This window comes from Tachysurus vachellii, chromosome 7 (genome assembly GCF_030014155.1).
Source record: "Tachysurus vachellii isolate PV-2020 chromosome 7, HZAU_Pvac_v1, whole genome shotgun sequence".
NCBI classification, from domain to species: Eukaryota; Metazoa; Chordata; class Actinopteri; order Siluriformes; family Bagridae; genus Tachysurus; species Tachysurus vachellii.
The window spans coordinates 24,687,753-24,706,003 of NC_083466.1; the positions used below are offsets into that span (position 1 = coordinate 24,687,753).

The following is an 18,251-nucleotide window of genomic DNA, read 5'->3' on the forward strand; positions in this document are numbered from 1 at the left end:
CGCTCTGTGAAGGACACCATGGTTGTTCCACTCCAACCTGAACACACCGTGTCTTCATGGAGCTCAGGGGCTTTGTGTACAGGTGGGACAGGTTTGTGTAATGATACAACATACATAGACATATTATACAATTTTGTGGCCACGGTTTGAGGAACCCACACATTGGAAATTTGGTCAAGTGTCCATATAGTTTTGGTCATACAGAGTTTTATTGAAATGTACACTTAAAGAATGTAACATAGCATTAAGGGCATTTTTTAAAAAAAAAAAAAAAACACTTCCGGTTTTAAATTACAGCTCGTGAGCCATGTGATCTGCTCGGATTTCGTCCCCTTTGGCTTTCCATCTACCTCTCAAGGAGCGGCGACGTGATTCTTCTGTATGTATTTTTTTTTTTTCCATCGCAGCTCCATTACGCGTGAGAAATGTGAAGTGATCACAGTGTACGATCACGGAAACGGAGGGGAGGAAAAAAAAAACAACACAAGACAGGTGAATGAAGACAGAGTTTAATCAGATGGACTGAAGAGGAGGAGATGAAATCACGCCGTTAATATGATGCGCTTTCTGCTGGACTGCCTGAGGCCGGGACGCCAGCGCGCTGGCTGCGGCAGGTAAAGACGCACCGCAGCACCGCAGCATCACTCCAATCATATATATATATATATATATATGTATATATATATATATATATGTATATATATATATATATGTATATACACACACACACACACACACACACACACACACACACACATACACACACACACACACACACACACACACACACACACACACACACACACACACACATTTGTGTGTATATATATCATGAGTACTGCACATGTACATACACCATCATCTCTCTCTGTAGGATTTGAGTGCAATGCAGGTAACAGATGCTTTTTGCGTCTGGAAAACGGGTAACATGTTTCCATGCTCAAAAACAGAAACCTGCAGGATAAGAAAAAAAAGAAGATAAGATAAAAAAAAAAATAAAAAATACATATACATATACATAAACATCAAGCTGAATCTTATCTATGCTACCAAATGCTATTCTGTATGTAGAGTATGTCTGTATAGGTCTGAATGCCCTTTCTATTCACCTTATTATTATTATTATTATTATTATTATTATTATTATTATTTGGATCATTTCCTTCAATATCTGGAAGCATTTTTGTAATATTGTGGTGTTGCTCTACATCATATCTGCTGTGTGTCAGGTGTGAGTCATGTGGTGTAATGAGGAAGATTGCAGGATTTTTTTTCTGAATGGAGATTGCACACCTTCTGTATACACACACACACACACACATACACATACACACAGAGCTCTCAGTCAAGCATATTTTTATTTCTCTAGGCTTCACTGTAAAGGTGGCTAACAGTGCAAAAACTAATATGATGCAATTGATCAGATGCATACGATGTACCACTATATATTATACAGCATCTGTAAAGCTTCTACACACTAGATTCAATTCTGTTTTTATTCAATGCTGAATTCATCTTGTGTGTGTGGAGTTTGTACTGTATGTTATCCCTGTGATTCAGAGGGTTTCCTCTCCCAGTCCAAAGACATGTGTTGTAGGCTGATTGGCTTTTCTACATTGTCTGTACTGAGGTGTGTAAACGGGTGTGTAATTGTGCCCAATGATGGACTGGTACCCTGGACCCTGTGCCCCAAGTTTCCTTGATAGACTCCAGGTTCCCTTTTCTCCATGTGTTCTCTCAGGGTTCTCCAGTTTTCTTTCAATTCCCCAAAAGATTCTATAGTGAATTATCTACTCAAAATTTGCCTGTTATAATTTAGGGAATGAACGTATAATGGATGTTCTTGTTTTTCAGAGAAAACTCAGTGGAAATCCCAACCAAAGAGATAGACCCTGTTGAAGAAAATGAACTCAAGGTATGTGTTTTATGTTTGTGGGTGTTGTGTTAACTTATAAGCCAACAATGGGTTGATAAAGTTATTTTCCTGATGAATAAAAGTCCTTGATTAAAGTCAGTATGACTGGTAAAGTGAATAAGAGCCTTGGCCCAGTCATGTGATTTATCTACTAAGCGGGTTTAATCAGTAACAGCATTCATGGAGAAAGAACATGACGGACCAGCAGCAGGTTCTCTTCTGGGTTTTTATGTACGTACAAGAGCAATGGCTAGCATTGGAGCAGCAGCAGTGACATCACAGAGCTATTTTAGTGCAAGGGATGTGTGATTGGTGCCCCAGAGGCAAGCCCCACCTGCTAGATTTCACAGATTTACAGAGATGCACACACACACACACACATACACACACACACACACACAGCCACGGATAATCTAGTTCCGCTTGAGTGTATGTGAAAATTCTGCATGTGCTATTGTGTGTTTGTTGGTGGTAATAGAACACCTGCCTGAAGGGTTCTTACAGTTATTGTGCGTGTGTGTGTGTGTGTGTGTGTGTGTGTGTGTGTGTGTGTGTGTGTGTGAGAGAGAGTGAGATTATATGAGATTTTTGCTACAGTGTTTATCTCCATTCTACAGGCACTAGACCTTGTTGGATGAAATTGCAGAATCTTCAGCAATACAATTAGATTAAAAGTACAGTAAATGCAGATGGGTTCTTTGGCCTCAAGGCTTCATTATAAATTAACAGGTTCAGGGCCTCAGTCCAGGTTTGACATTTTGTTGGACAGATTTGGCAACCTGAAGAATTTCATTGCAGTCTGCGGGCCTTTACTAAGCTGCTTACTGTGTAAAACAAACAGAAGATCATAATGGATGGAGAAATGGCTGGAAGGATCGTTGGATGGATGACTGGCTGATTGGATAAATTAGTGGATGGATGGATGGATGGACAAATATTCACAAAAAAGGTAGCATTATGGATGTATAGGTGAATTGGTGTCCTTGCGAATTTACTGCAATTTGCAGGCTGCATACCTAATAATAAAAATCAGTTGTATGGATGGATGGATGGATGGATGGATGGATGGATGGATGGATGGCCAATTGGGAAATGTGGATGGATGGATGGATGGATGGAATTGTAGATAGATGGATAAATAGGTGAATGAATAGACAATTAGGAAATGTAGATGGATGGATGGATGGATGGAGGGATATATGGAATGATAGACAATTAGGAAATATAGATGAATGATGGATGGATGGATGGATGGATGAGTAGATGACAACTAGGAAATGTAGTTAAATGGGTAGATTTTTATTGATCTTCAGTAAAGGAGTAGAATCTTTTATACACAATCAATAGTCACACACACACACACACACACACACACACACTACTCTACACATTTACTCCACACACTCTACTCTAGCCACTACATAAGCTAGATAAAGTACAAAAGTGAGCTACACTGAACTGAAACAGGAAGTGGGTTATGGTTACTGATTTGATGGATGATGAGTACGGTGCTCCTGTATAGTCCATAGTCATGGACATGTTAGGTGGCGTACTATCCATTCCCCCTTATGTCAGTGCCTTGAGTGAATCCAGCCTAAAATAATAGACTTTATTATTAGAAATCATCTTACATCCTCATCTGCATTCCTTTTTCAGTCAAGTGTATAATGTTCTCACATGTCTTAAGTGCAAGGTTTGCAATGCAATGCAAACATCATTGTACAGTCGAGTGTTTACCCAGAACACACACACACACACACACGCACACACCTAATGCAGCATAATATAATGAGCTGATAAGGTAAATGAAGTGTGTCAAAGGAAAGGAAACTGTGCGATGTAGAAAACACAGTAGTCATAAGCAGTCATGTGATACGTATTTACATTCACGAATATATTGCTTATAAATATGTTTACTGTAAAAAAAAATTCTTGACTTCTTTCATCCTGTATTTATCCAGTGAATATGATGTGACCAGCTTTTAAAGTAGCAGTTTGTTATTTTTTAACACACGCTCTGAAGGCTGAAAAATGAACTACAGTTGCAATGAAAACACTTACAAGCCATATTCTTGCCTTTTATTCAAGCCCTTCCCTTATAATTATGCATGTATATGTATATGTATGTACTGAGAAGAACTATTTTTCTGGACCAGAAAAATGTCTGAAATAAAATAAAAAAATGAAAAAAAAACAAAAAAAAACAGCCAGGCCCTTCGCATATCTGTAACGTGAATCATGAAATTATTAAGACACCTTTGAAATGATTTAATCAATTTAATTAATTGTGGGTTTAGAAACACTTTTTTTTTTAAATGTCACAGATTGCAGCTTTAAATCTAGGAAACCTAAGTGCTGAGATGCTGGTAAAGAAGGTTTTTCTTCTCTGTACAGAAGTGTACAGACGTTTTATTTATTTTTATTTTTAAAATTAAAACATGATAATAAGGCATGGCATTTTTGTTATCTAGCAACACCTTGTGCTTAGTATTGATCCACATGTTTAAAAAAAAAAAAAAAAAAGACGATAAAAGACCTATAAAAAATGACGTTTACTAAAAAACTCTTTACACTGGAAGTGCATTAACATTAAGTGTTATATTATTATTTTTATTATTATTATTATTATTATTATTATTATTATTATTATATAAAAGCTCCTAAAAATATCCTTCTTATAAGATGCACACTGAGGAAATGGAGTTCTCTTGTTGTGGTGATAAAGAGGTGAAGTCTGGCTGTGAAATCTGTTCCACAGCCCACTGTCACACTGAATAATCCTTGATATTGCTTTAGGCAAAGAAATGGTGGATGCGACTGCTATTTCTGCTCACATGAATGTTCCTTGGATCTGCTTCCTTGTCTAAGAGAAATTGTCCATCCTTGTCTAGGATCTGGAGGACGTCGTGGCGATGGAGGAAGGGGCTCTGCAGAGAGACAAGGCTCAGTCCCGGGACAGCCAGCAGGCCCTCGAGGACCTGGCCAAGAGGAGAACGCAGCTGAAAGAGGAAATCGAACACATCCAAGAGCAGCGCAAGCAGGAGGGCCAGCTGGTGAAGCTCCTTCTCTCTCTCTCTCTCTCTCTCTCTCTCTCTCTCTCTCTCTCTCTCTCTCTCACAAACACACACACACACGCACACACACACACACACACACACACATATGCATATGCATTTCCATGTGGTCTCTTAAACCTGGAAAATGAAAGCTTCTACAGATGAATTCTGGAAAAAGATCCAAATTTAAATTTAACATTTTTTTTTTTCCAAATTTTCTTAATTTAAAGAAGCAGTGCGTAATATTTCCAGACCTCTGCTGTCTGAAAGGTAAACTGCAATTACAGGGAAAACAATGACAAAGTGATCAAAAGGTTTTTTTTTTAAGGGAAGAGCTGAATAGATGGCTAAAAGATTCTTTTTTATTTATTTTAAAGAAACTTTTACAGACCGCTATTGTCTAAAAGGTTAACTGGAACACAATGAAAACATTGACAAAATGATTTGGGCTTTTTTTTAAGAGGTGGAGTTGAGCGGCTGAGTAAATTTTTAGGGGATTTTTTTTTTTAGGGGAAATTATTTTTTTTTTTTTAAAGAAGCAGGGTGTAAGATTTAAAGACCTTTCTGTTTGATGAGTGAACTGCAATTGCACTGAAAGCATTAACAAAATGATTTAGGCATTTGTGTGTGTGTGTGTTTCTTGGTTTTTTTTTAAAGTGGGAGGGGCTAGGTTGCTCAGCTTGCATGAAGGCGGGGCTTCATTTTTGCGTGCCTTTTCAATAAAAGCGCACAGTAGGAGTTCTGAGTTATAACTAAGAACAACTCAGAGAAGGAATTATATTAAATATTATGACGTTGGGAAATATTAAGATTTCTTTGGCTTTAGTTTATATAAAAGTCTGATATTTTTTTAAGACATAAAAAGCAGCCTCTTGGTTAATTAAAAGTTGTTCCACCTCTAATGTTAAGTGGTGTAGATCTTGTGATTTATAACCTACTGGCACATCAAACACTCTCCAGCATGAATTAATGATGCAGTGACACCGCTCAGCTGGCCAAGAAACCAACAACTACTTGGAAGGACAAGTTTTTAAAACCGTCTGTGCGTAATGCAGCGTTTAATCCAAACGGTTCGGTGTCCAAGATTTATTTCATGTGCAATTTTTAAAAAATTGTTTGTTCATAAACCTTTAGAAAAACCACTGAGCTAGTACTTCCCCATCATTCTACCTAATGAGAATGATGCAGCGGTGCTCTATTGTTCCGAATGTTTCTACACCGAATACCTCAGCAAGATTAATTGCCCAGAACGTACTGCATATATTTACTATACACTAATTGAACACAAATGCACACATCTGCACTTTATTGAAATGAATTCACCAATCCATAATATAAAATATAGATTTTTTTATATTTTCTGTATGGTTTTTATTTCTCTCTTTTTTTTTCTATTTTAACTTTTTTATTCTTTAATCAAACTCAGCAACATATAACTGCATTGCATTCTGGGAGTTTCAGTGTTTATCGAGGGCTTACCTAAGAGTGAAGATGTTATCTCTAATATGAGATCGTTAAAATACTAAGAAACGCTGCCGTGACATCATCACGGCAAACAACTGCTAAGTTCTCATCTTAGCAATAACACAAATACAGCACAAGCGAACCAATTAGCAAAGAGTTCAATATAAAGCAATGTTAATATGCTTCAAAGTGGAATCTTTCTTTAAAGGACAGAGACCTCCATCGCCCACATACGAACCCACATGCAGGATCCAGTAAAAACACTGCTTTATTAACAGGATGAAAACTAAAAAACTTACGTCAAACAAACATAAACATAACAATAAAAAGTACAGCGTCCAATCATACGGCTTGAAAACAACAATGATTAACGACGACAGAGAGAACGAGACAGGCATATGTAGTGCAATACATCAAGGTAAACAAGACACAGGTGAGACACGGGAAAACAGAACAATAGGAAGGGGTGTGGTACAACCCACATGGGGACAATAATAACACAGTAGGCTATAATGAAACCCCTGCCAGCACTCAGTAGCTCCTGACATACACATACACATACACTTTATATGCACATGAACTTTAATGACATCCCATTCTTAATCCGTAGGGTTTAATATGGAGTTTGTCCACCATCTGCAGCTATAACAGCTTTAACTCTTCTCGGAAGGTTTTCCACAAGGTTTAGGAGTGTGTTTATGGGACTTTTTGATCATTTCTGTAGAAGAGCATTTGTGAGGTCAGGCACTGATGTTAAACGAGAAAGCCTGACTCGCAGTCTCTGCTCTAATTCATCCCAAAGGTGTTCAGTTGGGTTGAGGTCAGGACTCTGTGCAGGCCAGTCAAGTTCCTCCACACCAAAGTCACTCATCCATGTCTTTATAGACCTTGATTTGTTCACTGGTGCACGGTCGTGTCTGAACAGAAAACCTGGAGCATGAAATTGTCCAACATGTCTTGGTACGCAGAAGCATTAATTAAGCCAAGCCAAACTCCCGTAAAACAACCCCACACTGTAATAATCCCCTCCACCAAACTTTACACTTGGCACAATGCAGTCAGACAAGTACCGTTCTCACGGAAACCACCAAACCCAGACTCATCCATCAGATTACCAGACAGAGGAGCGTGATTCGTCACTCCAGTGAACACGTCTTCACTGCTCTAGAGTCCAGTGGCAGCATGCTTTACACCACTGCATCTGCTGATATAAGGTTTGGATGCAGCTGCTTGGCCATTGAAACCCATCCAGTTGGTGACTTCTGTGCACCTTGTGCCTCAGCATGTGCCGACGACTTTCTGTTATTTTACATGGACTTTTACTTTGTGACCGAGTTGCTGTTGTTCACAATTGCTTCCACTTTGTTATAACTGCATGCCTAGGTGCTTGATTTTATACACCAGAATTCAATGATTTGGAGGGGTGTCTCAAAACCTTTGGCAATATAGTGCATAAATTTGTGTGTGTGTGTGTGTGTAGCTCCTGTCCCTGCAGGAAGAGCAGGAGGAACTGGAACAGAGAGTGCAAGAATACGACACTGAGCTGACAAGAGCTCGAGAGGAGCTGCGGCGCCTCCAGGAGGAGATCAGCAGCACCAGAACGAGGGTGGAGGAGGTGCACGGACTCATGGGGCCGCTCAAGCACTGCATCGGAGACACGTACACGGAGATTACTGAGGTTAGAGCGCAAGGTTTTTTTTAAAATTGACATTTAGATGAATCAGTGCTGAACCAGCTATACTGATTATAAATTCTTTTGTATTGAAACATTTTTATTTCTTTGCCAAATCACATACATTTGAATATGTAATTAATCCAACAGATCTTTGCATACTATTATAGTTGAAATGGCTTTATTTTTTTTTTTTAATCTGTCAAATTCAAAAAACTCATAATTATAAGGTTATAAGATCAACACATATTCTCACAGCACAGTTTTTCATGTTAATTGAACATTTATAAATATTTTGGGAAATTTCTCATTCCCCAATTTTTCTAATTGGGGGAAAGAATGAGTGCAGGTCATGTCAAAAATCAGATCAGAATTTAGAGTTTTTTTCTCTGAAAAAACTGTTTGAAAAATACTGTTTAGTGTGATATATGTTTGTACTCTAGTAAGTGTGGTCTGTAAGCTTAATAAAGATAAGCGAGTGGAGCCTAAGCTTCCTTCAACGTGAATGGACAATGTAGTACAAACTGTGAAATAAACATTTATCTGTTTTGAGTTTTATTATTATTATTATAATAATAATAATAATAATAATAATAATAATAATAATAATAATAATACTAATAATAATAATAATAATAATAATAATAATAATAAGTAATCATAAAATAATAATATATTTAATAGTATATTTATATACTAATAATATATTTAATAATAGTATATATACTGATTTTTAATAATAAAAATCAGTATATATACACATACACACATATATATATATATATACATATATATGTGTGTGTGTATATATACTGATTTTTGTGATAAGAAATAAATTGAGATCAAATTATTTTTATTTACATACTAACAGAAATTCATTAAAGTTACTTATCCATTATAACTGTAATTTACTTGAAAGCTTGTGCTCATCATGATCACTAAATAATGTATGAAGAAATGTAAGTAAGTAAATAAATAAATAAATAAATAAATAATTTAAAGAACAGGAACAGACCCTGTAACTGATGTACAGCTTTCCCAGAGAGCTGCATTGATTATATTTTTTTATTCATTGTGCTTTAATCCAATTCAGTTCGTCACACCAAAGCCTTTTTTTCCCCTTTTTCCTATTAAAGGCCATAGAGGCGTATTCTTAATAGACTCTTTATCAATGTGAGAGCATTAACGTTTAACCAGAAGACACTGAACATTCACGTAAAGAGTCGATCTGCCAAGACACGTTTGGTGCTTGGATTTTATTAAGTTATTTTTTACCCTAGAGCTACAAAACAAATGTATCCAATGAGTAAGAAAAACTGCACATTTCACTCATCACAAACTCATAGGAAGGAGAGCACGGAGTTAAAAGCAGTCATGTGGAAGCATCGGCTTCTCTTGTAGCTTTCAGATAAAGTCAGATATGAATCAGCATGTTTAGATTTAGAGTCTGTTGTTTGTATTGTGAATCTAAAAGAGCTACAAAAACTGGTTTAAGTGACATGTTTTGTTTCATGTTTACTATAATCTCATGATTGTACATCCACAGAGCAAGCTAACGACATGAGTACATCACTTATCATGATATCGGTATGCCTCACATCTCTGCTCTGTGTGTGTGGAGTGTGTGGTTCCTCCAGTTTCCTTTCCCAGTCCAAAGACCTGCATCATAGGCTGATTGGCACCTCTAAATGGTCTGTAGTGTGTGAGGGGGTTGTTACCCTGTCCAGGGTGTTCCCTGCCTTCTGCCCCAAGTGTCAAAGTTCCTTGTTACTCTGTGTTGGAAAATAAACGATACAGAAAATGAATGGATAGATGGAAATATAGCTTCAATGGAATGTATATACATTTTTTACCCTTTGTACAAGAGCATTCTTGAATCCTCAAATCTGATTGGTCAAAAGGTGCGGATTCATTTTCCATAACAGCAGCTCTGTGTTGTTATTGATCATGTTATAAATATAAATATGTATTTTTTGATGTGTGTTTTCTGTAAGGAGATGTTTACTTAGTTCATGAGTATGGTTTATAGAAGGAGCCTCCAGTGTGAGCGCTTTGTAATTGGCAGAAATTTATGTTTATAGCTGCGATAACGTAAGTGATAACATGAACTATGAATGTTTTGACGTTCATGCTTTAATACATGTAACAGTTAGATCTGCCAGATAGCTGTGATGTAAGAGGAATAAAACATTCTGTTATTGGAAAATAATCACTTAGAAACTATAAGCTTCAGTAACTTGCTAGTTACTGTATGTTAGCATTGTTAAAGCTAACAAACAAAACAATATGACAATATGAAGGAAATTAAAACAGCACATTATGTGACCATCTTTTCTACAGAACAACTATAAAAAAAATGTGTTTTGCTTTTGGGGGTCATGTGCTATAATAATTTGCATACTTTTGTGATGCAGTGACTGAATTGTCATCTGAATTTCAGAGTAATTGCATGTCTTGTGGGGTTTTAATTATTGTTTTATTTATCTCTTAGGCTAAACAGAGACTAGGTGAACTGATTACTGAGATGATCGCCATTGAAGCATGTGCTCCCGAGATCACGTCCCAACAGATGTCAGAAACCATAAGCAGTTCCAGAGAGGAAGACGAGGATGATGACGAGCACAGCAACTGCGAGGAAGAAAAAGCGATCAGACATCACAGTGTGGAGAACGAACCTTCTGAGCAGGAACACGAAGAAGGACCTGCGAAACTGCAGCGCTCTGCTGAGAACTTGGTCTAAAACACATTATTATATAATTTACTTAATGAAAATGACTTGGGATAAACTTAAACCGGTGCTAGTATTAGACTTAAACCGGTGCTACTCTACTGCATCACATTTCCACTGAGGTTCCAGAGGAACTAAAGAACTAAAAAAGAAGTTTCCTGAAAGTTATATCAAAGTGATCCCAAAGGCAAAAAACATCATCATCACCAGATCATAATAAAGTCTAATTTAGCGAGCAAGCTTAGCTATTTAGTTATCCAATACTAGCTAGCATTTGTAAGAACAGTGTTATGGTTACAGTGTACATGTCACATTAACCGCTTATTTATATAAGCACAAAAGCCTGCCAAGGATATTTTTTCCACTAAAAGTACAAAAAAACCACAGGATATGTAGCTGTGTCCATAATTAGCTAGCTAATCCCCTTTCTAATGTTGGGAAACCACTTTGGAATGTTCTAGCATATTGTACAGCTTAATACATGGCTTAAAAAAAAGCCTTAGATAATCTAGCTTCTATTTTTCTTTTAACTATATTCTAGCTAGCTACTGTAACAAACCAGCTAATGTAAATAAATACACCTCTCAATCTGAAGCTACCTGGTTTGCTGTCTAATGTTTAGAAACCACCTTGGAATGTTCTAGCATACAGTGTAGTTCACTATCTGGCTAAGATAATATATAATATTTAATATAACCTCTTCCAATCTATCTTCTAGTTTCCTTTCAACTGTTTTTACTAGCTAGCTAACTAACAAGCTAATGTAAATAGACACATCTCTTAATCTGTAGCTAGCTAATTCCCTGTATTAAGTTTGAAAACCCCTTTTAGTAGTTCAAGATAAGTTGACAATATTACAAACATATTCTAAAGATTGTTAAGAAAATGCTAGCTTCAATATCTATTCAATTTTAAATGTTAGCCTGCTGATGTTAGCACTGATTTAATGTTTGGTAATCATGTATATTTTGCAGTGCTTATATGGTTTCTTTACTCTACTCTTTATTTTGTGATTATTTCAATTCCACAGAAAAGCAGCGGATCGTCTTCATTCACTGAGATCACTTTGACAGAGTTTAAAGATGAGGATGCATCACCCAGATCGATAACTTCACAGGTAAAGGTCACACGCAGTATGAACCGATTGTCATGTGTAAGGACATATAATATTTATCAGGATGCAGTTGTCTGTAATGGTTCAGCACTGTGGAGCGTGCCCTATTAAAATGCAGAACACCAACTGGCCACTTTAATAGGAACAACAGTATACTGTACCAGTTCATTCTTGCAGCTTAACAGCCAGTCAACAGGCAGCAGTGCAGTGCATACAATCAAGCAGATACAGGTCAATTAATGTTTACAGCAGAACTTCAGATTAAGGGGAAAATGTGACCGCAGTTAGTTTAATCGTGGTGTGGAATGCATTCTTGGTACCGGATGGGTATAACAAAAACTAGCAATGCACAGCTGTCACATGATTGGCTGATTGTATTATTTTATAAATGAGTTGATAGTATGTGTTCTTATTAAAGTGGCTGGGGAGCATACATATCTACAGTATAGACTTTTAGATTTTTTTATTTTTTTTTTCAGTATTATTGTTTACAGTATTAGTATTTAATAGTATTAAATATAGAGTGCTATCAATCTTTTCGAATTATACAAATACATTTTCCTCTAAAAATTCTAATGACATGGTGTTTGTGAAATTCACTGATTTAAAATACAAAGATTCACTGATTTAAAATACAAACATTATGAATGGCCTTTGACGTATTAACGAGAGTCTGAAAAAAAAACTTGGGTTGTTAAACGAGAAAGCCTGACAAATACAAATACATTTTCCTCTAATACAAGGAGTTGTATGCCAAAATTACTTCTTTAAACCCATTTTAGAGGGATTGTGATGTCCTGATTTTGACTAATTAACGCAAACTTAATTTCTCAATTAATTGTAATTTTATGGAACTGGTCCTACCCTAAAAATTCTAATGACATGGTGTTTGTGAAATTCACTGCTTTAAAATACAAAGCCTTTATCACTGAGATTTGGTTCTTTTCTCTCTAAAGCACACAGGCTCTGCTGATCTGGGGGAAGAGGATTTTGAAATCGTCCAGTCCCTCATGTCCAGACCGGTTAATCAAAGTTCTAGCAAGGAGTTTGACTTCTTCAACCCAGACCCTTTTGTTGATTGTAAGTGGGAATGTTATGTGATACCAATTAATTTGATTTAATTTAAATCAGAGTTCCTAGGTTTCCTGTAACAATCAATGTTTAAAAACATATCACTTAGGAACTAGTTTCTTTGACCCCTTAAACATTATGAATGGCCTTTGACGTATTAACGAGAGTCTGAAAAAAAAACTTGGGTTGTTAAGCCAATTATATTCATTATTTTAGTGTATTTTTTTTCTCTGCTTTTTTCTCTCCATCTATTACGATAATGGGCTTAAAGAGAGACCTTAATAATCCATATTTTTTTTTGCTTCATTTCATGAGAAAATTCCAATTTAGACTTTATTTTACAAAACACACCTGAGCAAAATGCTAGTATAGTTCTAGATCTGACCAGATCAGATTGTCAGGGGTCAAACTGGCTATTCTATTCTACTCGCATAGTAGTAATATTTGAGCATTTAAAATTCAAATAATACACCATTTACTCAGAATCCAGTGAGAACTGATTGAAGATACAGTATGTATAAGAGTGTTTCTGAGTTAAAATCGGTGAATTTAAAGTTGTATTATTGACTTTAACGTTCAGGATTCATCAGTTGCAATGACTTTCTATGAGCAACAGCATTCATTTAAGAGAACTGTCAGAAAATACACTGGAAAATGATTGCAGAAGACGTAATATGCAAATACAGCAGGAGTAAAGTGCATTCCATCTACTTTCTAGGTGATGTGTTCGGAGATGAACGCTTCCCGAAAGTGGATATGACAGGTCAGTGTTGTGTATGCTATGCGTGTTAAATTTTGCAAAACATTAACATAGTTTCTATAGTTTTACCTAGTTCTTTACCTAGTTTCTATAGTTGTACCTAGTATCTAGTTTACCTAGCATTTTCTATGAAATACTTGTTTGCAAAAGTATTAGTATGCACTGGATGTTCCATTAAGAAATCAACAATCAGTACAGTATCTAACATTGTGTTGTTTTCTCTCAGAATTCCTGTCTGGTGATCCATTCAAAGGCAGCGACCCCTTTGCTTGCGATAACATGTTCAGTGAGGTAGCAAACGGGCCGTTTCCTCGGGATTCTCCCCTCAGTGAAGAAAGCGATGCTAAAGAATTCACCCCTTTGCCCTTGAGTCCTGAAACTGCTAATAAAGAAGAACATGCTGATATTTCAAATGTTGCTAATATTCCAGCTAGTTCTAACTGCAGTCAGTCCATTGACTCCGGAATGTTTGAACAAAATGTCCCTGAGCTTGCTGATTCTGAGAAACACACATCATATGTTGACATCTGTCCTCAGGTTGGAATCGAAATCACAGTGACCCAAGAGCTCGACAATGTGGAAGTGTGTAACACCATACGAAACGAGTCGGATCTACCTGCAAGGTCAGAGATTGAAGATGGAGGACGTTTTGACCCTATTGTTTGTGAATATAACGACATTCAAGAATCTGAATCCAGTTCCACAGTTGACAGCTCCTTTGATGGAGATTTTGGCATGGCTGAAGATCATCCAGAGGAAGAGCCAGAAGTTGAGGCAGGAGCCAGTTATGTTAGAAGGAATCAAGTGCTGTACGGACTTCAGCGGATTGATACAAGCTCATACACAAGTTTTCCTCTCAGTCCTGAGGCATATGATCCAGAGCCATTTCCTGGTAGCAGTAACATAGACGAGAAACAAGCTTCCATCAGTTCCAGTCTCAAAACTGTCAGTGAAAAAAAGCTTGAGATGGAATTTCCTGGAACTGTTGATACCGGTAATCCAAGTCCTCCCTGTCAAGAGATCCATGAGCTAAACAGTGATCCTTGTGATATTGAAAGAGAGCTCAAAGAAGATCATTTCAGTAATACAAACGACGAAGGTCATCCCGAAGAACCCTCCGACTCAGAGGACCACAAATTTGGAGATATATATTTCTTCACAGTCCGGTTAGACCCTGGTAGTTCTGACACTAGTCCTGTTTCTCCTGAAGTAAGCGAGAAAAAGAAATCTGAGGGTGACCATGTGAGTCCTGAGTCTATTGAAACATACGAATTTGACTATGCTGCTCCAGAGAATGGGGACCCTATGCAGCATAGTTTTGAAGAGGAAAGCTTTGACAAAGAGGAATACGAGATCAGACCAGAGCAAAGCCCCGTCAGTCCTGAACCAAACGAACCAGTTGAGTCTGAGGCAAAAAATCTAACTTCAGTCACCATTTCTCTTGAAACAAAAGACCAAAGTGCTGGTCTTGCCCCTTTTGAAAGCAGTATGCCTGATTTAGAGAACAATAGTGCATTAAAACACCAATCAGATAATTCAGAAAATGTTGACCAAGCTTGTACTGTGGATATAAATTCAGAGTGTTGTAATACAGAGCCTGTAGTTCAGTACCTCATTAGCCCTGTCTCTGGTGACAGCGGGATGTTCGCGACTGATGGTTACAAGCTTTGTGCTCGCAATCCATTCAGCTTTGACACTGGCAGCATAGATCACTGTGAGAATACTGAAAGGAATCCTGAGCCTCCTACGTCTGAAACTATCATTATAAAGGAATCTGGCTCATCTGAGGCAAATCTCCAAAGTTTGGTTTTACTGGATCCATTACTCATTGGTAATCCAATACATGAATTTGAAGCCAAAAATCCAAACACTGATAGTGGAAGACTAGATTCTGGGTATCATGAATTTAGTGGACTGGATCCTTTCAGTGACACACCAACAGATTCACGTCCAGTATCTACAGAAATGGGTTCAGGCTCTGTAAATGACAATGTAGACATAGAGCCCAATCCCACCAATTTGGATATACAGGTTCTTGATCCCTTTAGCCCTGAATCCAATGATACAAATATATTTGATTCTGAACCTGATACCTGCAACCCTGCCACCAATGATGAGATAATGAAAGATTCAGGTTTTGGATGTACTGGTTCTTCTGACGTCCTTGCCGATTCCTTTAGCGGATCCGAGCTTGACAGTTTTGACCCCTTCAGTCCGATGCCACATCTTACAGGAAGTAGTTACACTCACTGCAATACAGACATCCTTGTCCCTGGATCTGTCCAAGATGATTCCATATCTTATGGAGATAACCGGTCTAGTAACTGGGACTCCGGAGTTAGTCAGTCTCCTCAACTACACTGCAATTCTGCACCAAACAAAGCAGATCCCCTCATACCACTCGAGGCTAACTTGATTAGCCCTGATACCCAAAACTTAAGCTATTCACCCAGTTACTCAATGACAGACTTTTTTTTCCAGTCTGATTCCAGTAGCTTGACTGATGTTGATTCTTTTACACCCAACGGTAAGAAAATAACTATGCCGAACAAAAATACCACAGTAAGTGTCACAGCCATGGAAGACCTTGCTGAAATAGATTTCTTTTGCTCAGAGCTCAGCAAAATGGTTGCCTCACGTTCTTCTGATTCCGTACAGCAAAGTGTTACAGAAATGCTTTTCGGCTCTAATCCGGACACTGCCAAGTTCTATCCATGGGATTTGGAAAACAGCCACACTGATATTAAGGAGACCTCAAGTCCAGAAGATGAGGCTGAGAATCCAAGCTTGCTATGATGAAGGGGACACTCCTAAACACACATGTAGTAGTTTTAGAGAAGCTTCTTCTGTTCTCTGTTAGGAATCTGAGCTCATACTTCCAGGAAATAAAATGATCATCGTGACGACCGAACAGAACTTTGAACATACACATCATATGACACATGAGGATTGCCTACAGTAGCAAGGACAAAATGACCTGTCTATATGGAAGTGCTGTGAAGCCAGAAGATTGCCGAAGCCTGAATTATTAGTTACTGAATCTCCCTAGAAATAAATACCATCCTTGGCCTTTAGGTCTTAACCCCTTTTAGAAAGAAGGTTTCTGACATTTTAGCAGTAGACTGAAACTGATGGCCTGCAAATCCTTGTAAAAGACATTTTAAGTAGCACCACTGCAGCACACTGTACTTCCATGTACGGTGTACTAATATGCACTGCACATATCGGTTGTCTTCTTACACTGTGTAAATGTGGCCATTTATTTCTTAAAGAATATCATCACCTGATGTAACAAGCATGCGATTTTTTTCATTCCAAGCTTATTGGGTTATTTCAGGGGTGTAAAATATGTCTTTATTCATACATCCGTACAAATCTGACTTCTTTAACAGGGTTTATTTCTAAACATACATCTCAAAAAGTTTGAGCGAGACAGCAACTGACTGAAAGTTCTCACACTGAATACCTCCAGTACAGCGCTGCATGAATCAAGTGTTCTTAAGGCGTGTATTTAGAGATTATTAATTCATATACTGAGTACTTTTCCCGATTAGCTCAGATAGAAATTAATGTTAATTGTAGCAGTGTTTGCATCCTGTGATTGAGTCTGGTGAACAAGCCATTACATTTGAATGATCTACATTATTTACTATCTTGATCATATATGTTGAGTAGCATTTTCTACAGAGTTCTGTTATACATTTTCGCACATTACCGCAAATCATTGTATAAGAGCTCTGCTTCTTTAGGCCTTGGAATCTGCAATACTAAGGAATATATAGAGAATTGCTTATATTTTATAAGTAATTCATAACTCATATATGAAATGATATGAAATGACATGTTCGGCCTAATGTAACTCCAACAAATTCGAAACCAATGAAGATTTTAAGCAACTACTACTACTGATACACAAATTATGTCATATCTGTGTGTATGCCTGTACTAGATGTCTGTCTGCTCTTGTGTGCAAAGTGTTTTATCATTGCTATTAAAATATTAATTTGTAAAATAAATTAACATATATTATAAATATATATATATATATATATAAAATGCAGTAAAAGTTTTGAAACATCTGTACTTGTCAGCTTTATGATTTCTATAGTAGGTCTTAGGTGTGAGCGGTAATGTCCAAGGAAGAAAATACTGGATAAGAATATTAAATGTACCAATGTGACATTGAAAAATAAAACATATAATCTCAGATATAGCAAATAAAAACTTTATACAGCCGAGCTGAGTGCAAATGTTTTCCTACTCGGGAAAGGATAAAACAAACATTGGGTAAGATACGGAATGTGAGTTTGGTTTCAGAGATGGTTCTTCAAGTTATTAAGATATTACTGATAAACAAATCTTTCTGGCTTTAACGGATTTCTCCTTATTTCCTGAATAAAATGAGGCATTAGTATGATAAACAATACTAAAAGTGCTTAATTTGTTTTTGTTATTCTTATTATTATTAGTA

At 37.1% G+C, this 18,251-nt stretch overlaps 1 protein-coding gene across 1 annotated transcript; it reads left to right on the plus strand.

The window, feature by feature from the left end:
- The first annotated feature begins 370 nt into the window (after window positions 1-370).
- On the plus strand, window positions 371-17,859 carry si:ch73-140j24.4 (uncharacterized). Its single transcript, XM_060875091.1, has 9 exons — window positions 371-614; window positions 1,855-1,915; window positions 4,807-4,968; window positions 7,916-8,113; window positions 10,599-10,841; window positions 11,866-11,952; window positions 12,906-13,029; window positions 13,739-13,783; window positions 14,007-17,859. The coding sequence occupies exons 1-9, from the start codon at window positions 556-558 to the stop codon at window positions 16,574-16,576; spliced, it is 3,549 nt and encodes a 1,182-aa protein (XP_060731074.1). The 5' UTR covers window positions 371-555; the 3' UTR covers window positions 16,577-17,859.
- The last annotated feature ends 392 nt before the right edge of the window (window positions 17,860-18,251 follow it).